The sequence below is a fragment of the Tachyglossus aculeatus genome, chromosome 2 (genome assembly GCF_015852505.1).
Source record: "Tachyglossus aculeatus isolate mTacAcu1 chromosome 2, mTacAcu1.pri, whole genome shotgun sequence".
NCBI classification, from domain to species: domain Eukaryota; kingdom Metazoa; phylum Chordata; class Mammalia; order Monotremata; family Tachyglossidae; genus Tachyglossus; species Tachyglossus aculeatus.
In genome coordinates this window covers 26,271,346-26,294,308 of record NC_052067.1, presented here as the reverse complement: position 1 = coordinate 26,294,308, position 22,963 = coordinate 26,271,346, and the positions used below count along the sequence as shown (strand labels likewise).

The following is a 22,963-nucleotide window of genomic DNA, read 5'->3' as shown; positions in this document are numbered from 1 at the left end:
GGGAGAAGCTTAAAAAAAAGAAGAACCTTGGTATAGGCTACATAAGAGTTTTTTTTTGAAATATGTAACCCTGTTCTTACCACAACACATTCTTTAAAATCCACTGCATATCACTGTTTTTTGAAATACATAACACTGTTCTTACCACAACGCTTTCTTTGAAATCCACTGTACATCACTGTTTTAAGGTCAAGATATATACGTTCATTTAATCTTCAAATAAATTAACATATCAAAGAAGAGAATATTTCTCCTGAATCATTCTGTGGCAATTACTGTGACAGTAACGAACTGTCCCACTGCTGAGGTTCAACAGCTATTTAGGGAGGTGGGATCTAAATTCAATCTATAAACAGCATTTTTCCAAGTTACATTAAGGATAGCCTAAGGCAGATTTATAAATCAGTAAAAATGTAGCCACTGATGAAAAAAATAAAAATGATCTTCTACAAGACTGAATATGTTTCTTTAGAAAATGAAAAACAAAACCACAGAATGTTATTTTTAATCTGAGTACAGGCAAAATTCCTTTCTAAAATTAATATTACTAGCAGCTACCTAAACTGCCCCAGAGGTGAATTCCTCTTCTCATCTTAACAGTGTGAAGTGGTGCAGCTGTGTTAAAGTAACTCAGAAGGGTAAGTACAGTTTCATACAAGTTGACGGGGAAGAGGCTGAGACACTGGGATTCAGGAGGAGTGATTTTTTTTTTTAGGATCCTTTTCATCCCACAAACCCTATCCAGGCAAAAAGGACAGGAGTCTCACTTGGGTAGTGTGTGACTCAGAATCCAGGACATCCCCTCAGCAAAGGGTCTTCTGCACTTTAAGTAGCAACTCGAATCACCAAGGGATCCTTTCCATTATCAAAAAATGAAGTTTCATGCCATAGCTTGTGAACTACCAGATTTCATTCAATCAACCCAATCACATTTACTCGCAAAACTGCTTCCACCACATAATTTCCTCACCCTGAGTTTTGAGGAGGAAATAAAAGATTATTTCTTGCCCCACAATATTGTAAGAAGAGATAGTGGTGGGGGGAAGGATGAGGAAAAGGTTCTCAGAACACGTCAGATTGAGTCAGAAGGTGGGGAGTTCCTTCTTTGAAAGCAGGCTGCTCCAGGGGTGAAAATAAAGAAGGGAGGTAAGCTAATTCACTGAATACCTATAGTTTGCAGCATTTCAGGGACAGCGATTAAAATAAGAGACACAGTAGTCTCAAGTGTCTTCTCACCTTCCTCCTCCTTCTCCCCTCCTTTTCTCTTGCTTGTTTTCTGGGCCCTCTTATCTCCTGCTCCCTTTACTGCACAACTTAATTCTTATATTTATTACCCTATTTATTTATTTATTTTATTTGTACATATCTATTCTATTTATTTTATTTTGTTAGTATGTTTGGTTTTGTTCTGTCTCCCCCTTTTAGACTGTGAGCCCACTGTTGGGTAGGGACTGTCTCTATATGTTGCCAATTTGTACTTCCCAAGCGCTTAGTACAGTGCTCTGTACATAGTAAGTGCTCAATAAATACAATTGATTGATTGATTATATAACCCACCCCACATAATAGCCCCACCCATTTTTTGTGTTGCAAAAATTAAGCAAAAAATCAAGGCAATTATGCAAGTAAATACAGTAATACCTCATACAAAGTTTCTCTGCCCACTTCAGTTATTTCTTTGGATCATTCACACCATGTTTATTTTGGTGGTGATACTGCATCCTTTAGCATGGCTCTTTATTTGCCTGAATGGCATGGCTGCCTCTAAAGTCCTTTTTCAAACTATATTTAATTATTTGTTAATGTATTACTTTTCTCACTAAGAGGTTATAATTCAGGCAAGTGTCAAGAAGGGAATAGAAGCTGTTTTTTTAAAAAAATACAAATCCTGCTCTGGGATCATTTATTTAAACTTCGCTATTGCTAAATGGAAAAAAAAGGAACAACGAAAAACAGGTATCAAAAGGTTGCCCAAATAGGTCCCTTCTGTTCAACTACGTATCATTATCCATGTCACTTTTTCCATCTTTCCCCCTTACCTAAGATACCCCTCCTCCTCAGCTACCCCAAACCACCCCAGTAAAATTAACATCTATATTGTTATCATTTATTTTTCTCTCTGTAAGTGCTAGCCATGGTTTGCTATAAGACAGCATGCACGCCTTGGCCTTTTGAATAAACACACAAAAGGATGCATCCTCCAAAGATACTACCCTGACTTCCAGATCTGCCTTACATTTGATGTCAGGTTGTGATTCTGTAATTGAGAATCACCATGAAAAATTAAAGACTCCACTTTCCAGAGGACAACAATGCAATTTCCAATTGGGAATTGCTAAGAAAAGCTAAATGAATATATCCCTTTCTAGGGGCCTATGGGGAAACTGTCTACAGTTACACAATCACATCAAATGAGCAAACATTACATTTGACACCACGATGCCAAAATTGTAAGCCCCCAAAAATGTGGGTCCTAGGATGATTTCCCTGACTCAAACCACCATGGGTAAAAGGGATCCTTTCCATGATTAAAAAATGAAGTTTCATACCATAGCTCTCAAAGCATTAAATATATTTCCTCCTCAGGAAAAAAAAAATTCATTGCCAAGTGAAGGCACAAATTAGCACTCAAAACCCAGTCTAGAGCAATAAAAAGAACCTGGGATGGTTTAGAACTACTGAATACCTACATTAAAAACTATGGCCACTCCAGAGGAAGAGGTAGTGACTAAATGCTCCCTCTCCCCCAAGTCAAGAATGAAATATGGGCAATGACAATAAGAAGGATGACCTCAGGAGGAGGGATGACCTCAGGAAGAAGACAACCTCAGGAAGATCACCACACCTCAGCATTAACATGACCAGGTTCACCCTCATACCAGTCCACCCAGCTCCTCAAAAGTGGTCAATTAACCACTTTGAGTGGAGCAAAGAGGTCCCTGGGACATCCGAAGCAACAGTGAGGCAAAGGCTGCATAAAGATCAATGGTTCTTGGGAGCAACCCTGGCAGCCCATTGACTCCAAGAGACTGAACTAAAGACAAGTTCAGACACTTGCACCTAATGAGTAGATTTATCATTTACAATTTCTGCAATGGGGTTATTAAAAATAGCATATTACACGAATAACACCACCTTGGTAGCAGAAGATCCTCAAAAACATAATAATAATAATTGTGTTGGGCTTAATGACACCAAGAATTCTTTTCTGAGTCATGTCTACTAGTTTGGAGTCAGTTAAGTAGTTTAAATGACTTTTCCCTAACTGCATTACTCTTCTTCCTATTAGGGAGGCAATACTGAGTTTTTAGTTTGGCTCTGAGACCGGATCTAGCCCACATTAGCCGTAGCCCTTGCCTCATCATCAAGAAGAGGAATTCTAACAGCAATGAGCCTCAGGAATGGAATAAAAGAGATACCAGAAGGCGATCGCTGAGAAGAAAAAGCCAGCAACAGTTAGGCTTCTATATAAAAATTGTCAAAGATGGCACTGCATTAGACTACAAAGTCAGTAAAGTGCTTTCGGAAAATATCTGAGAATCATTGTTGAAATGAAGAATGCAAATGAATCCTATTTCCTGATGAAGTGAAGTTATAATCCTTAAAATTAAGAAAGAATTACTGACAAAGAAACTCTTTTGGAGTTTACCTGGTCAGTAAGTTCTAATGGTACCTTCATTACCTCATGCAGAAAATTAACTATGTTAACTAATTTGCTTCACAAAAATAAACATTTACACATTATATAGTATTTAAATGGACAAAAGAACAGTATAAAACAAAGTGATTCAAATTAATGATGAGCTAATTTAATGGCAGCTACATTAATTCATAAGAAACAAATACACTGAATCTTCAGATAGGAACCAGGACACTTTGTTCACCCTGAACAGGTCATGGAATCCGTTCAAAACGGTTCTGTGAAGGAATTATTTAAATCCCTGTTTAAATTCCACCCCAAACGTTACAGGAGGAAGACAGAATAATTAAAATCTCCATTTCTCTACTCTACCACCTATGTTCACCTCATTTAAAATTATAACCGTAATGTGGGAATCACCAAAAACAGAAAAATTGAAGTGCTGGGTCCCCTTCTTAAAAAGAGATCTTACCAAAAGAGCCTATGTTTCTGAAAATATAAAGAACCTGAAAAATGTATAAGACATACATGAACAAAATATATATTTTTACAAGTCGTTCTGTACCTGTATTTTAGAGCCTTAACAGGAATCTGCAAGAGACTTCTCCCTTCAAATGGAAGGTGCACCCTTTCACTGTCACTAACCTGAAGCATCCTTTCAGCTTCCTAAAAGTGTTAATAAAAGTGTTAATTCATTTGTTTGTTAAACAGCAAAATAAGCAACTATAAAAAGTCACTTCCTTTAAAAGGGATAAAAAGGGATACAAGGTTGCTTTAATGACAACAAAAATCAAAAGACCTGACAGCTAAATATAACTTTACTCTGCGACTAATTAATGATTATACAATTCCTTCTGACTGTGATCCACATTTATTTCGAGCTAACAAAAAGTTCAATTTCAAAAAATATTCAGAATTGAAATTAAATGCTTTGCATCAGAATATTTAGGTTATAAAATTTCAAGTAAAAAAACCTTCTTTAAGAAGCAATTACAAGATATTTTTCAGTCTGTCTTATTTGCCATAATCTAATAATAATAATAATAATAATAATAATAATAATAATAAATAATGAACTGAGGCATATAGTCCTGGGATAGGCTCTACATTCAAAAAAGTTAGTATGTAAATCCGACATGACTTTTCTATTAAATTATGTATTAAATTATAATTGATAACTGAATAACATAGTACAGACATGAAGGTATAATTAGAAGAGCTCAATGCAACAGGAGAAGTAGTACTGCACGTGAAACTTTGCAGTCTTATTTAATAAATAAAGCAAAGGCCGGGTCTATTGAAATCTGAACATTAATATTGACATTTCTTCTGTGGCATCCTGTGATGTTGAATTTTTTTGACGAATTGTAGAAAAGCTTTTTCAAACACAATAGCCCCAAATCTTTCAGATGCAGTCAGCTGCACAACGTCACATAATAATGATTTTTACCACTGCACAACTAATAGGAATTGTTCTTTAAATATTTTTCAAGCAACCATCTTACATTCATTTAAAATCTGGGGCCTTTTCCTTACCTCTTTTTCCTTTTTCTTTTTATCATCTTCCTTCTTTTTCTTACTTTCGGGCATGAGATCATCAAGCCAACTAAGTTCTCGTTTGGTGAAACATAGATCCATGAGCTTGCGTATGAACACCAATGCAAGAACCTTAAAAAGAGTAATATTTTTTATTTCTCAATAAATAAAATTATTTAAATAAGTTCAACAAAAAAAGGAATTAATGAAAAGCCATGAGTTAAAACAACCTCGAAAATTAGCATAAAGAATTCATCATCCCATAAAATTGTTTTATCTTGGATGGAAAATGTAATCAACTAACAGCCTGGTAAAAAACATTACTGGACCTAATTTTATTTGCAAAGTTGGAAATGTTGAAAATTAACTTAGAACTAGAAAAAATATTGACAAGGTCTTGAAGTTATGGATTCCGGCAAACATTATTGAAGCATCTATCTCAAAAGCAAATTCCTTTTGCTTCTATGTATCGGAGCACTGCACTAATGGTAACGGTATGTTTTGAAATGAGTACAGTGCACTGTACTAAGTGGATGGGAAAGTATAGCAGAAGTCCAAGATACATCTCCAGCTTACCCTCCAATGGGGAGATACACAGAAAATATCTACAAAAAAACGGTAGGATAAATAGATGACTGAAGGTATTTATTTAATGTTCACTATGTGCCAACCACTATGCTAAGCATTTGGGTACATACAAAACAACAGATTAGGCACATCTTCCATCCTACCTGGAACTCACAATCAAGGCGGGGATAGAAAACAGTTTCAAATTCACTGATTTAACAAGTAGGTGATGAAGAAAGTTTTATCCCCTTTCAAATGGGGATAATTCGACAAGGCTGATTCTGCTCAAGCAACTTGTTGAGATTGAAACAATGCTACTTTCTACAACCTGGGGAACTACTGCTTCAGGAATTTTAGCAATCGTTTAACAATACATATAAACAATTCAAACCAATTTTAAAGGATGTCATGGAAAGGGCACTTTACCATCATGGGGAAAACTACTGCAGCAGCTGAAGCTTTGATCACCCATAAAAGAACCAGACACGTGAGCTGAACAACCGTAAAGATATGGACCTTCCACAATGGAACGTAACGCAGGTATATCAGATCAGGTTGATGTTTTGCTGGCATTCCAAATAACTTTATACGGTCAAAAAACTGTAAGCAAGTGAACAATTAAAACCAGGAAATTAAGGTTCACATTAAAAGTGAACTTAACTAAGAGTTCAGAATACTGAATTTAAACTACAAAATTTCTGTGATATTGGATACAAATGCATAGAGAGCAACACAGAGAAAACAACTGAAAAGTTAATTCCCTGGGTAAACAACAACAAATTCCAAACCCCACAGAGAAAAATATAAAGGAGAAAAATGGTCACTTTTAGTGTCTCAAAGTGGATTTTAAAATAGTTTCCAACTTTTTTAATGCAAAACTATGCAAAATTGGGGGGGGGGGGAATCTTTTCCCTTAGCTAGCGCAAAAATCTATTTCTAGTCTTACAGTAATATTGTACTAAAATTAAAAAAACTAAAGTATTTTACCCAAAAGAGAACTTTTACATTTGAAAAGTAACTTTGTTAACTGGAATATTTTAGTATATTAGGACCTGATTTATCTATACAAATATTATTTAGTTCTTTTCAAAACATCCCCATATCCATTTCACAGAAAGTTTATGGAAGCACAAAAATCTACATCAAAGTCAGAGGTCAAAAGTTAGGTGCTTCTTTCCTTCCTGACACTCTAGCCATCAAGTCATTCATTCATTCATTCAATCGTATTTATTGAGCGCTTACTGTGTGCAGAGCACTGTACTAAGCACTTGGAATCAATCAATCAATCAATCGTATTTATTGAGCGCTTACTATGTGCAGAGCACTGTACTAAGCGCTTGGGAAGTACAAATTGGCATCACATAGAGACAGTCCCTACCCAACAGTGGGCTCACAGTCTAAAAGGGGGAGACAGAGAACAGAACCAAACATACCAACAAAATAAAATAAGTAGGATAGAAATGTACAAGTAAAATAAATAAATAAATAAATAGAGTAATAAATATGTACAACCATATATACATATATACAGGTGCTGTGGGGAAGGGAAGGAGGTAAGACGGGGGGGATGGAGAGGGGGACGAGGGGGAGAGGAAAGAAGGGGCTCAGTCTGGGAAGGCCTCCTGGAGGAGGTGAGCTCTCAGCAGGGCCGAGAGCTCTGGAATGTACAAGTCACACCAATCAATCATTCACATCCTACCTTCCTGAGAGAGACTTAGAGCCTTTCACTCTCTTATCTCATGTGCCCTGGGTGGGACCCTGGCTCATTTCTTAGTCCCATTGCCAAAACTTGTAATCTCCAACAGAAAGTGATAAACACAATTTTAGAATTCTGATTTGCGAGATTGGTGACTTGCCCCCAAATCACATTAGTTAAAAAGAAAAACAAAAATAAATCTCTATCGCATCAAACACTACAGGTTTTTTTTTTTCCCCCGGTTATTTAAAAGTAAGAACTTGCCTGGATGCCTTTGAGTGAAGAAGCTCCCATGTAAAGGAAAACACCATAAAGGACTGGCATTGGAATAAACTGAAACAAAATTATTAATGAGTGACTACATATTATTGAAATTAACTTCATAACAATTATAAAGAAGAAATACAATCACCACATTTTTAGACTCAAAAATTGATGCAAAAAATCAGTTATAATAGCTAACAAACTGGGGTAGAACAGAAAGACTCCTTTAGAGTTTTATATAATTTATGGATTCATTCATTCATTCGTATTTATTGAGTGCTTACTGTGTGCAGAGCACTGTACTACGCGCTTGGGAAGTACACGTTGGCAACAGATAGAGACGGTCCCTACCCAACAATGGGCTCACAGTCTAGAAGGGGGAGACAGACAATAAAACAAAACATGTGCACAGGTGTCAAGTCATCAGAACAAAGCTAAGTGCAAATCATTAACAAAATAAATACAATAGTAAATATGTACAAGTAAAATAGAGTAATAAATCTGTACAAACATATATACAGGTGCTGTGGGGAGGGGAAGGAGGTAGGGCCAGGGGGATGGGGAGGAGGAGAGGAAAAAGGGGGCTCCGTCTGGGAAGGCCTCTTGGAGGAGGTGAGCTCAGTAGGGATTTGAAGAGAGGAAGAGAGCTAGCTTGGCAGATGTGTGGAGGGAGGGCATTCCAGGCCAGGGGGAGGATGTGGGCCGGGGGTCGATGGCGGGACAGGCGAGAACGAGGTACAGTGAGGAGGTTAGCGGCAGAGAAGTGGAGGGTGCTCGGCTGGGCTGGAGAAGGAGAGAAGGGAGGTGAGGTAGGAGGGGGCGAGGTGATGGAGAGCCTTGAAGCCAACAGTGAGGAGTTTTTGCTTGATGCGTAGGTTGACAGGCAGCCACTGGAGATTTTTGAGGAGGGGAGTAACATGCCCAGAGCGTTTCTGCACAAAGATGATCCGGGCAGCAGCGTGAAGTATAGACTGAAGTGGGGAGAGACAGGAGGATGGGAGATCAGAAAGGAGGCTGATGCAGTAATCCAGTCGGGATAAGATGAGAGATTGAACCAGCAAGGTAGCAGTTTGGATGGAGAGGAAAGGGCAGATCTTGGCGATGTTGTGGAGGTGAGACTGGCAGGCTTTGGTGACGGATTGGATGTGAGGGGCGAACGAGAGAGCGGAATCGAGGATGACACCAAGGTTACGGGCTTGTGAGACGGGAAGGATGGATATTCCCCGAAGGTCACACAAACTGCTGATGAAAAAGGAAGAGAATTCTAAAGAAAACATCCTCTAACCAGGTCCCAGTTCTCCAACGATTCAAATCTAGGAACAGTCATCTTGGGAATCCCAGGCAATATTGACAGTAAATGCTTCTAAAAGATGTTATGACACCTCTAGAGAAAAAATACTCTGCTAATGGGAGTCTCTGTCTTCCTGAATGGTTAGAGTCCATACTGGAGGAATTTCAGCCAATTTTTATTTCTCAGAGGAGATGGTCAGAGAAATACTGGTAACATGAACACAAAATCTATTATAAATTTGACTATATCAACTTACTTCTCACATACAGCTGAAAAAGATGACTATATTTTCTCATTAAATTTGTGGCTAAATTCTAAATAATGATCTAAAGAGTCCCCAATTAACCATTAACCATTTAGGATAGTCAAGGTTTAATTTCACTAGAATATATAAGAAAAGTTAATTCCCAATATAAAACCTAGTAGTAATTACAGATCATGATTTACATTCATGTTCTCTCCCAAGGGCAACAACAAGCCATTCAAAAATGTAACATATCCAATCCAGGTGAATAATGAGAGATGGTAGAAAAAATGTATAATTCTTTCAAGCAAAACCAAAATCTCAAGAATTAAATTAAGGAGATCAATGAGAAAAGTGGGGAACATTCAATCAATGAATGGTATTTTTTAATGATATCTGTTAAGTGCTTAACATGTGCCAGGCACTGTACTAAGCGCTGGGGTAGATCCAAGATAATCAGTTTGGACACAGTCCATGTCACACATAGAGCACTCAGTCCACAAACGAGGTAACTGAGGCAGAGAAAAGTAAGTGACTTGCCCAAGGTCACAGAGCAAACAAGTGGAGAAGCCAGGATTAGAACCCAGGCCTATTCTCTTTCCACTAGGCCATGCTGCTTCTCTATTTATTGAGCACTTACGGCATGCAGAGCACTGTACTACGTGCTATGGTCTGGACTACGTGCTTAGGAGAGTACAATTCAATGTATTCCGGTTCCCTGCTCACAAGGAGCTTTCACTCTAGAAGGGGAGACAGACACTACTATAAGTAAATGATGGACATGTACATAAATGCTTGGAAGCTGAGGCAGGGATGAATATTAATTGCTTAATGGGTTTCCTTGAGAAATTGGAAAATTCACTATTATATTTTCACTCCTGCCGACAGAGTAAAATTATCTCCTGTAGCCTGGCTGAGTATAAGAAGCAAGTTTCAAGGCTTAAAGGAGATTTCAAACTGGATGTAGTCCAGTACAAATTCCTTCCCTACATCATAGAAAATGATATATTTTAAATACATATTTGATAATTATGCATTTAGTTCCTATAGGAGCCAGTGTTACCAAACATGTAACAGCTTCCCTTGCATTTCGGAGCAGGTTTTAGGTCCCTTTTGGACTGAAAGTGTTTGATGAACCAAGTCACAGGAAAAACGAAAGGCGGTGCTTACTAACTTGCTATGTCATTTTAAAAATTGAGGAAAATAAACAAAACTTAAAACACCTCTGGGGATCCATGACAAATCCTCTTCAGTATCAAAAGTATTCCTAATCTAATTTTAATACTAGCTTTATTTAATGCTAATGTAATTTTTCACATTTTAATCAAACCTGATTGAAGTTTGCCCTCCTCTTCAAATCATTACCAAGTAGTTTTAAAATGCTCCCTAAATCTATTCTCTCACACCCCCCTTTTTTCCTTCAGTTGGCTCTGGCATAACCCCCTTTTGTGACTTTCTACACTGAAAGCAGAAACAAGTTTAAGCCCAAACTCTAAATTAAAAGTGAAATCTTCTATCATCCATGGTTCATCTCCCTGTCACTCTCTTATTTCAAAACTAATACAGACTATACAAATTGAAAACATTTAGTCCTCTAAACTTCCTGAAGTAGCCCACATGAAGGAAAATTCACATTTTAAAACACACACCCTGACAGTGTTACATGTATGGATACAACCATTTCCTCCAATATCATCACTACATTCTAGTCACAAAGGCATGCTTTGTTGGAAGAATGTTCCTTAACTCACCACAGCACCCTAAACATACAGTGAAAACACACATTTTGTGAGAACTGACTGTTCTTTAAAAATATATTCTGAGAGACTTGAGTTAATTTTAAAGCTTAACCATTTTTACAGTATAGTGCTCTGCATATAGTGGCACAAAATGGTTAAATCTGAATGGTCCATGTCAAGAGCAATAGCGAGCAATTTAAGACTGGTATTTGCTACATGCGCCCCTAAATCAGATCTTCTTTGCTCAAAAGTTCATTTTGTAAACCTGCATTAACCATTTGGGTTAATAACAATTAGATAATTGTTTAATTAACCTCAATAAAATCTAGTAATTAATTATTATTGACTATAAATTACTGTAAAACATTAGAACTTGTAGTAACAGAACTGGAAGTAATACAAATGAACAAAACAGTTCTTACCTTTAATACAGAGGTCATGAACACAGACATGCCCATCAGAACAAAAATCATTAATCCAGTCACTCGCTGTTCCCGGATTCCCAAAAATTTGGGTTGTTCCCCTGGAGCTGCGCATTCAGATTCCACTTTTAAGCTGTTCACGTGACTTATAGACAATACTGTTGCAGCCACAAACCAAGGTAGACCCATGATGGAGCAAACTCCTAACATAACACCAACCATGAGCAAATCAAGATGGTAGCCAGCTCCTTTCTGTAAAATCAAACAAGGGAAACATTTGTTTCTCAAAATCTAATTAGTTCTCTGCTTAAAAATAAAACTATTTTAAGGGCAAGTTCATCACCTCTTTCTTGTTAGAAAAACTCTGATCACAGTGATTCTATAACAATTCTAACAGCAAAAGCCTAGGTCTCTAAAGTCTTCGTGGGAGGAAACACAAAATTACCTTCAGTTTATGCTCCTTTCTGTTTATGATTACTGCTGTAATTTGTTGATCCATGAAAATAAGAATCGTACAGAGTAGGGCTGGAATAGCAGCTATTAATAATGTCCACCAAGGATTTTCTCCGAGAGGGTCTATGATCCAACCCCTATCTTTACGAGTAGGCTGGAAAAGAAAATTGAAAAGTGAAAAGCCAGTAAAAAATCCCCAGCTTTCATTATTCACCTCACAAAGTTGCACAGAGAGCAAATTCCAGCAAGATTTACCTCCCTGGAGTCCATCTCAGAAGACCAGCTTAACAGAGTAAAGAAAGCCTTAACTCCTTAAGGGAGATTTAACCTGCTTCTATCCTTGAGTGGTTCCAAATGGATCTGCCTTTCACTTCTAGACTGGAGTCTAGGTTTGGTTTGGGTCAGGCCACTCCACTGGAACTCATTTGACCCTTGAGACTGTACCACACTGGCCTTAAGAGGAAGACAGGCTCTTCTATTGTGTGGCACTTTTTTCCCCCTCAAATACACACCTGCCTCTGAATACTGACATCCAAATTAGTGAACTTAGGTCCCCCACTCTTCTGCCTACGGTACCCACTCGAAAAACAAAATACTGAATAGCATGTGATGAAACCTTGGCTGTCAAGAGTCTTGGGGCTTATTATACCATACATCTTGAGCCCAGTTCTTTGGCCTAAAACTTTCCCGGTGGCAGGTTTATAATCTTGAGAGCTCTGGAAGAGGACGGAAGACAAATTCCTTCTGTAGAAATTCACCCTGGATTTCTACTTGAGACAGGATTACGCCTGCTTCAAGCAGAAAAATCACTGACTGGACAGAGAGCTGTAAGCTGTACTCCCCACAACTTTGCTCTACCACATCACAGCTCTAAAAGCTGAAAGCCTATTCTGCTGTACAGGTGATTTACCCACCCGACTCCTGAGCAAGTTCCCAAACGGCCACGGTGATGTGACTGTTCTTGACTTTTTTTTTTTTTTTTTTTTTTTAACAAAGGTGCCTGAGGTAAAAACTCAAATAGACTGATGTTATTTTCCTTTCTGACCTCCCTGGAGTTGACTTCTTTCACTCAAAACGAGCCACCCAGTTTGAGAAAATTTCCAGAAAATTAAGTGGCAATGGCAGAATTGTCTTAAGTTTGTTTCAACCGTCTCTTGGAATTGTCTCAAGTTTGAAACAGAATTACCTATTTCATCAAAGGGAACGCATTTTCTATATTAACTAGCGAAATTCAGAGGACCAAAAAAAATATTTGTAAGGAAATTCCCATAGGAGAATATTGTGATAATCCACCAGATCCTTCACCTGTCCATAGTGTTAGGTCTCCAACAGAACCACTACCTCGAGCAACTTTGGACAGTAGGGAAATGAAATGGCTCTGATAAATCACCATCTGAACTCAAGACGAAGAACATATTTTGATGCAGCAACATGGCTTTCCAAGGTTGTTGAGGTTCAACGTCCTTGTGGGCTGACAACATTTCTAACACATCTTCCCTCTGTTGCCCTCAGATGGAGTCCAGCCACGTTTCTGATATGGCAAATTGGTCTCTCAAAGTTCATTGGATCATTTTTATGACATAATTTTGGCATACTGGATAGAGCACAGGCCTGGGAGGGAGAAGGTCATGGGTTCTAATCCCGATTCCACCACTTGTCTGCTGTGTGGCCCTGGGCAAGTCACTTCACTTCTCTGGGCTTCAGTTACCTCATCTGTAAAATGGGGATTTAGACTATTAGCCCTATCCAGGGCAGGGACTGTGTCCAACCCAATTTGCTTATTTCCACCCCAGCGCTTAGTACAGTGCCTGGAACCTAATAAGTGCTTAACAACTACAATAATTGTTATTATTACTCCTTTCTCTCCACTTCTCAAAAACCTCCAGTGGTAGCCTGTTCCTCTTCACATCAAGCAGAAACTCCTGTCCATTGGCTTTGGGGTGCTCAATCAACTCTCTCCCCCTGCTTATTGTTGCTCTTCTTCCATTACACCCTAGTCACTGTGCCGCCTTGTCTCTGGCTGCCAACCTCTTTATAGTATTTTCCTTTCTTTCTGGAACTTCCCCCAAACCTCCCCGCCTTCACATCTGATAGGCCACTGCTCTTCCCATTTTCAAGGTTCTTCTGAAATCTCATTTCCTCCAAGAGGACTTTCTTGATCTCTCATCTCCCCACCCAATTCCACCACTACTGTCACTTTACCCCCGTAATTTATTTTAGTGTCCATTTTTTCCACTAGACTGCAAACTCCTTGAAGAACAAGAATCACATCTAATAACTACTGTATTCTCCTAATAGAATGCTTCACACAAAGTGCTCAATAAATACTTCTGAGTGACTGCTACTTATTCCTCCATTTTGCTGCTGCAGTGCTTGAAAATGTTTGTGAAAATTCTTTACAATGTCCTTTGACTTCTTAAAATAATGGCTCCACATAAATTTTAAAAAACAAATCATTTTAGTGGAGATTTTTGCTCACTTTGCATCCAGAACCATAAATTGTTCATTCTAATGCACATTTTTTATTTCTTACCTCAAACTTCTCGGGAACATGAAGTTTAGGAGAAGGAACTCCTACAAGGTAGTCAATTGCAACCATTATGACTATTGTGAGAAATACAGCAAAGTCACTGATTGTTGCTCGCACCTATATTGAAGGGATAGTGTGTTAATGTACAAATAGTAGTCTGTCTGTTTCATTTTACCTAATCCATACACAATGCAAATGACACCTTAAGATGGATGGGGGGGAGGTTATGGGGGAGAAGAGTTATCTTTTTCAACAAGCCAAATTTGTATTTAACTTTTTCCTCAAAGACCAGATGGTAAAAAAAAAAAATACTTCTTAAAATACATCTCAAGGTATAACACCCTGGCAATAATCAGCATAAAGGCACGAACAGACTGCAACTTGCAGGCAGGGTCCCTTCCAAAATGTTGGGTGTAACTACAATATGATATGAAGTGTGAAGGCTGAATCCCATCACAATCTAAAACAAAACATATACGAAAGCAATTTTTTTTTTTAATTTATAAAGTTACTCCACAATTACCTTGGTAGGAAAATAGCGCTTGGTCTTAAACTGCTTAAGGAAAGATGAAAGGAAAAATGTTGTAAAGAACAAGATGACACACCAAAAAAGAACATCAGGAATATAAGGCCCATGGAGGCCACAAGCTGATCCAACAAACACACCATGATAGGTTTTGCATTCCTACAAAAAAAAAAGAGGAAAAAATATCTCAGTTAAAACAGTTCTGCTTCTGGGCCTCATAAACACCTCTTTCTTTGCGGCCATTTTCCTCACTAAAGAAGGAAGATGTTAACATTCTTCACAGAGCTGTTATTAACCATAGACCATTTTCTTCTGAATACAACCATTTTTGCTAGAAGAGAGAGACATGCATCCAATGTGTTTGACTTCTGGGTCTCAACTTCCAGCCCTGCATTTTCAGCCAAGCTCTTCCCAACTCCCTTTCAAATATATGCCGGGGCTTGTGGGGGAAAACAGAGCTAAATTCTGGCATCTGTCTGAAAGAAAAATATTTGCTCTTTCTTACTAGAAAATGTTGGTCATAGCTCTCAGGTCCCCAAAATCAAAATGAAGACTTTAATGATTCTAGTTCCATCAAAATGTACAATAAAACCATCATTGTTTTAACAGTGTATGGTTGTTTTAACAATTTATGTTACCTGGAAGAACTAGACTGTACGCTCCTCTAGATTGGACTGTAAACTCCTTGTCGTCAGGGAACCAACTTGATTGTGTTGTACTCTCCCAAGAATTTAGCAATAATAATAATAATGGCATTTGTTAAGTGCTTACTATGTGCAAAGCACCGTTCCAAGCGCTGGGAGGGATACAAGATGATCAGGTTGTCCCACATGGGGCTCACAGTGTTAATCCCCATTTTACAGATGAGGTAATTGAGGATCAGAGAAGTTAAGTGACTTGTCCAAGGTCACACAGCAGACACGTGGCGGGGCCGGGATTAGAACCCATGATTACTGACTCCCAAGCCCGGGCTCTTTCCACTGAGCCACGCTGCTTCCCACTGAGCCACGCTGCTGCTAGTACAATGCTCTGCACACATTAAGTGCTCAATAAATATCACTGACTGATGAAATGCCTACTGAATCCATCATAGTGGAAAAAACCACCGATTGGGAGTCAGGGGACCTACGTTCTCACTATGTTGAAATTTGAAAGTAACCATGCCAAACCCTCTGAGCTAATACGAAGATGCACACCTTCCCCTAAATGTATTTCCAAAACTTTCAAAGCAAGAAACAAATAGGATAAATCATGTTTTGGTTGCTGGATCAGTGAAAACATAAGGGAAATATGAAATCCTTGAAATCTTCAACTGGAAAAAAAAATCCCATTTTTTTTTACTTTCTGTTTAATGAAAAATTAGTATTTCAAATTTGCATACAAATAACTATTACATCTCACACAATTTTTTACTCCGCAAAACGAGCTTCTGATTGTTCTAAGACGGTGGCAGTGTCACAGTATTTTCAGTGACGACATTAGTTCAAAGTGCTCCCTCCCTCCCCACTTAATTGCAATACAAAGCTTCCAAAATTCAGGGAGAAGATATGGTAAACTTCAGCTTCTCCCCCAATTATTTCTGGAAACTTGTCCAGTTTTTCCATGGCTTTGGAGATTTGGATCCAGTTTATATGGGCCCAAGAATTCAAGTCTGCAGCCAACCTGATCACTAGTCCTTACCAGTAAAAGAGAGTGAGGAGGAATCAGGGAACTTCTGCTGCCACCATCAGCATGTGGAGCAGTAGTTTGGGGGAGTATGTCCCTCGACCCAAATTTGGGGGGAGGTGGTGTCTCAGGACAACTGAACCATGTTGTTCCTCTCCAGGAAGCAGGTAAACCATCACAGAGGAGGAGCTGAAACATTAAGTCACTAGTGACTTGCAAGATTCTATTCTTCCTCAAGATACTCACAGAAATGGTGAGATTTCCCCAGGAAATAGTATCCCCTGTTTTATTAATTTTCTTCCACATTTCTACAGTTCCATTGTTAGGGTTTGGGGGCTCAGCACAGACACACCTGTAAGGAACACAGGAAACACAGTAAGAAAGCTTTCAGCTTCACAGTGCATTTGCACTGGAAGAACACACAGCAACTAAAACTCTTCAAGTTTTTCCACTTGGGAATGTGTGTAAAAATATTCCGCTCAATGTACTATTAATTGACAGCTATAAAATAGAAAACAATTTGCAAATTCAACCACAATATTCTAAAAACTGCCCTCTATGAAACCTATGAGAAGAACAATCTCCATAAAAAAGTTTTGTTCTCTGACAAATAAGCCAAAGAGTATTCTTGCTTATGGTGTAAGTTATTTTGCATTGACTTTTGTGATAAATTAGTCTTGTTATCAAAATAACTTTTTATCCTATGTGCAATAGAATGTCTCATAAAATTCCCAATGTGATATGTGATTTCATATTTTTTAAACTGTTTTTTAAAGCAGCAGGGATAGTAGTTAGGGAGGTATGATGTAAATACAAGAAAAATTCATCGCAGAAGGCCTTTTGAAAGAGGTGGGATTTCAGAAGGTCTTTGAAGATGAAGCAAGCAGTTGTCTGTCAGACTTGATGGGAAAGGGATTTCTAGGCAGGGGAAAGGCAGGAACTAGGGGTTGGAGGGAGAAGAGACGAGAATGGATCATAATGGGGTGAAGAAAGTAGGAAGGCAAAAAGACTGGGTGCAAATCAGGACGTAGTTGGAGAAGAAGTGGGAGAAAACTGATGGAGTGCCTTAAAGCCAGTGGTCAGGAGTTTCAGCTTGACACAAAGAGTGGGCAACCACTGGAGGCTTCTGAGGAGTGGGGATACGTATGCAAAATGATGTTATGGAAAAATGATCCAGGTGGCAGAGTGAAGTGTATACTGGAGAGAGGAGGCACTGGAGGCAGGGAAACAAATAAGGAGGCTGATTCAGTAGTCAACACATATGATGAGCTACTGAACCAGAATGGTGGCCCTCTGTGATGGAAAGGAAGGAGCAATCCCAACTGATGTTGGAAACCAGAAGGATAGTTCCTATAACTGACTTCAAAGTTAAAAAAAATTCAGAACTGTTAACGTTGGAGATCGGAGTATTGACCTTTGAAATAAAAAATATGCTAAATATTACGACTAATATCACCACTATAACTAAAGTGTAATGTAATGTCAGTGACATGTTATTATTATTTATTTCCCTTTTAAAATTCCTCACTTTTCACATAGGAGCTCAATAAATACTACTGATGGATTGATCGCCAGGCCCTGAAAGCACTGGAGAAAGGTTTGGGGAAGAATCAGCTCACAGGGGACCCGCAATATAAAGTTAGGAAGGGTACACACACACTGGGGAAATAATAACCAGGTAAATTCAGGTTTTTAAAAAAGAGGTACAATGAAACATAACCCTACAATAGCAATAATCAGAAAAGCAAGCAATATGTTTCACAAAGTCCCCTCACCGCTTCAGTCATGGTTTGGCCCATCACGCTCCTTGGGAGAAGTCATCTCCCCAGCCATAGCTGGTACAGAGGATGGGGAGTTGGCCCTGGCTCCTCAGTAGTAGTAATAATATTTATTAAGTGTTTACTGTGTGCAGAGCACTGTACTAAGCACTGCCCCCAGACCTCGAAGCTTGGGACTCCACAGAGGCAGCTGGGTTGGCATGCCAAATCCTACAACGTCCCCAGCCAGAAAGACAGCGGCTACTGCTCTGACCAGTGAGTATATGGTTTCTGAATCTCTCCGGGTAGAATTAAAGGAATTTAAATCAAATGTTGAACTAAAGCTCCTTGAGGGCAGAAACCATGACTACCGGCATTACTCCACTCACCCAAGCGCTTTAGTATGATGCTTTAGTCTCAATCCCAGACTGAGCCCCCTCCCCCCAGACTGAGCCTCCTCCTTCCTCTCCCCCTCCTCATCCCCCCGCCTTACCTCCTTCCCCTCCCCACAGCACCTGTATATATGTTTGTGCATATTTATTACTCTATTTTATTTGTACATATTTATTCTGTTTATTTTATTTTGTTAATATGTTTTGTTTTGTTTTGTTGTCTGTCTCCCCCTTCTAGACTGTGAGCCCGCTGTTAGGTAGGGACCGTCTCTATATGTTGCCAACTTGTACTTTCCAAGTGCTTAGTACAGTGCTCTGCACACAGTAAGCGCTCAATAAATATGACTGAATGAATGAATGAACGCTTTGCACACAGAAAGTGCTCAATACCATTTACTGACTGATTGATAGTAAGGGTCACTGTTTGTTGTGAGTACGAAATGCGTCCCTTTGTTGTTGCACTCCCAAACAGTACAGTACAGTGCTTTGCACACAGTAAGCGTTCAATAAATACGACTGAATGAATGAATGTTATACGCTCCCACAGTGGAAAGAGCATGGGCTTTGGAGTCAGAGGTCATGGGTTCAAATCCCAACTTGGCCACTTGTCAGCTGTGTGACTTTGGGCAAGTCACTTCACTTCTCTGGGCCTCAGTTCCCTCATCTGTACAATGGGGATGAAGACTGTGAGCCCCACGTGGGACAACCTGATTACCTTGTCCCTTTTAGACTGTGAGCCCACTGTTGGGTAGGGACTGTCTCTATATGTTGCCAATTTGTACTTCCCAAGCGCTTAGTACAGTGCTCTGCACATAGTAAGCGCTCAATACGATTGATTGATTGATTGATTAATAATAATAATAATAATAATAGCATTTATTAAGTGCTTACTATGTGCAAAGCACTGTTCTAAGAGCTGAGAAGGTTACAAAGTGATTAGGTTGAGCCCCACGTGGGGCTCACAGTCTTACCTACCTTGTCACTTGTGCCTACCCCAGCGCTTAGAACAGTGCTTGGCACACAGTAAGCGCTTAACAAATACCAACATTATTATTATTATTACCATCCTCTTTTAGAGAAGAATACTTGGTAAAATTCAAGACCCTATTAATCCTCCAAATTTTCATTTAAGTTTACTAGTTCCAAGACAACGCTCTACCTGAGGCTCTGCCATCCTGTTCTTTTGATGCTAGTTGAAGGGCTCAGAACTCATTTTATTTATGCCTCAGGGCTATTCTTCGAACTAAAAGCCCATCCCCCTACAACCTTCTACATCAGTTAAATGTGTCACTTAAATAGATCATTTAGTAGATCTGGGATAAAGCTCCAGCAATGCTGTTGGGATAATCCATACAGCTTTTGGAAGGTGGGTGCCAATTCAGCGGAGAGCAAGCTGTCATGTCTTTTCAGCATTGATGAGGTATATTTTCCCTACATTTTAATTGTGAAAAGTGAATCTAGGTGCATTAGTACTCCAAGTGTGAATCTACCTCTGTCCTACAGAATGCTAAAACTTATTTTATGGCTCCGAAGCAGTCTCTTGCTATGAGCCCAAAAGACTAGAACAGTGCTTGGCAATTAGTAGGCACTTAAATACCACAAAAAAGACTATTTTTCTAGCAAGACCATGCTACAATATACACAAAAGATTGTATATGTTATATGTTGCCAACTTTTACTTCCCAAGCACTTAGTACAGTGCTCTGCACACAGTAAGCTCACAATAAATACGATTGAATGACAATGAACGTATTGTATTTTCTTCATGTAAAATGACAATCTAAAGGGAAAGGTGAATAAATAACTGAAAAAATGGGATTAAAAGGTATTCAAAAGTTTTAGTGAAAAGTGGCTGTTGCTAAAATGTGATCTACATTGGTTTGCTAACTTTTAGGCTAATTACCAGAATTTTGCTCTTTCCCTAAAAATTGATTTGAAAGATCTCAGACCTATCGTTCTCTTTGTTATGCCCATCAATTAAGAGTTGGAGAAGCTACCTTGTCTGGAAGTGGGGTGAGATACTGATGCTATTTTTTCCATTAATGAATATAAGCACTTTTTTTTACAGAAGGGGTGGGTTTGCTTATGTGACAAACACATACTCACTTTTTGACTAGCTTTCATGGGCATTTTCTGCTGTCATTACTAGCTTTCTACTATATTGTGTCTGGTTACTGTTGTTACTGGTTACTTTTAGACTGTGAGCCCACTGTTGGGTAGGGACTGTCTCTATGTGATGCCAATTTGTACTTCCCAAGCGCTTAGTACAGTGCTCTGCACATAGTAAGCGCTCAATAAATACGATTGATTGATTGATTGATTGGTTATGGAATATACTAGCATTTTCAAATCATAAGAAACTGGAAAGGTTCAATGGAGACTGGAAAAATAAAAATGATAAGGCCAAAGTGCTCTACGTGTCTTTTGCAAGAGGCTGTAAATGTCACATTACATGATTTTTTTTGAAAAAGCAACACAGAATATTATTTCTACAATTCCATCACCTCTCCTCCTGTTTTTTTAAAGTGGTAAAGGAATATTAATGCTAAAGATTTTTAAAAAGATTCACAATCTTCAGATTTGGATAGATTGTATTTACAGCAACAAGAACGAAAAAGTAAATTGCACTTACGAATATAATGTCAGTTTTTCTAGGTTGTTGTGCATGTTGAAAGCATATACCTCTCCCAAGTGAAAGAGTTTTTCCAATGCTTCATAAATAAATATGATGCAAATAAGAGCTGCAAAAGCCTCCTCTGTAAATCGAGTAATATAACAGACAAGGCTGCTCGCATCTGTCGCTACAAGAGCAATGCATAAGAATGACGTCCACAGACCAATACTGGTTCGTAATGACAAATAGGAAAGGCCATAATCTCTGTTCAGGAAAAGAAACGTGCAAGATTTCAGTTTTTTAAAAAAAGTCAACAGTATTCTGACTTAAATTTTCAGAAATATGCATTACAATATGCCATGCAAAATACTTTATGTAGAAGGAAGAGAAAATATAAAGTGGCTAAAATTGAAATGAGATACAAATAACCTCTTTTAGGATTTTCTTCTTTAACAGACTTACTGGTTACAACTTAAACACACTATACTTACATAAAAGTCTGATAAACAGGGTGAACTGGATTCTAAATTCTTAAAAGAAAATATCCATCTAGGTGAACATCTAATAACTATTTCCAGTATGAAATCTGTATTCTCATCCAATTAGCAAAAAAGTAGAGTGGTCAAAGAAAATATGACTTACTTGCAGAATTTAAATAATATTTTTTCAAATACTAGAACTGGTCCGGTGCTTCCCAATATTGTAAGAGGTTGCCCAGAAAACAATGAATAGGCAATCCCAGTTAACGACGCACCAAAGAGAGATTCTATTGCACTCTGGGAGGGGAAGAAGTGATAAAGCAATGCATCATAGACATATATTTAACCTGTTATAAACATTCAGAAAAGTTTACTCATCTGAAAACCAAGACAGAATGAAACTGCTAATCAAGTGAAATGGCACAGTACACATAAAATACTATACACTACAATATTCAAAACAGTTGAATGCAAAAAGACTTGTTCACACTTGAAACATTACTAAACAAGAACATACTATAAGAAAAAATGATTCCCAGAAGGTCTAATAATATATAAAAATAAAATTGAAGGGATTTTTTTTTCTGTTCTTCTATCCACCCATAGAAAGCAAGAGTATGGCTGCTGCAAAATACCTGAAACAAAAGTTGGCATGGATCAGCCCTAGACATAATAAAGAACCATTACAAATAAAAGTTAAAAGAAGCTGAAACAAGAAAACAAGGTGATGGATGAAACAAGCAGCCTATTTTTCTAACCTCTGAAAATTTAGAATGCCACCCAAGAACTTTTCTTTTAGGACAAAAATCTAACTCAAAAATAAAATCCAATTCCAGAAAGAGATACCACATCTTTCCTCTAAAGCTACAATAAAGTAAATCATTTGGAGTGGAACAATATTTTTCAGGGTTCTGAGTTACACATGAAAGGCTCCAACCCAAAATGAGCAATTGGTTTCAAGTGGAAGTCTCTCTTCAATATTAGTGTATCATAAATCGACCTTTCAGGATCAAACAACATTAAGGAGGTGACACTTGACCTGTGAAGAGGGTGGCAAGTGAGAGGGAAAGATTTAATTTAAAGTAGGAGTCTTACATGGGTTTGGCTCTGTCCCAAGTGCCTCAGCCCCATCCCTCTAACCCTCCTCC

The 22,963-nt window shown here is 38.4% G+C and overlaps 1 protein-coding gene across 2 annotated transcripts in view; it reads right to left on the bottom strand.

The window, feature by feature from the left end:
- SLC4A7 (solute carrier family 4 member 7) overlaps positions 1–22,963 on the bottom strand; it is a 130,386-nt gene that overhangs the window by 4,160 nt on the left and 103,263 nt on the right. For both annotated transcript variants that reach the window (XM_038759797.1, XM_038759786.1), the window contains 11 exons: positions 21,979–22,112; positions 21,355–21,600; positions 16,820–16,925; positions 14,906–15,067; positions 14,386–14,499; positions 11,845–12,006; positions 11,400–11,651; positions 7,704–7,772; positions 6,170–6,343; positions 5,177–5,308; positions 4,206–4,306 (listed from right to left, as the gene is read on the bottom strand). In XM_038759797.1, coding sequence (XP_038615725.1) covers positions 4,206–4,306; positions 5,177–5,308; positions 6,170–6,343; positions 7,704–7,772; positions 11,400–11,651; positions 11,845–12,006; positions 14,386–14,499; positions 14,906–15,067; positions 16,820–16,925; positions 21,355–21,600; positions 21,979–22,112 — 1,652 coding nt within the window. The remainder of the gene's footprint in view (positions 1–4,205; positions 4,307–5,176; positions 5,309–6,169; positions 6,344–7,703; positions 7,773–11,399; positions 11,652–11,844; positions 12,007–14,385; positions 14,500–14,905; positions 15,068–16,819; positions 16,926–21,354; positions 21,601–21,978; positions 22,113–22,963) is intronic.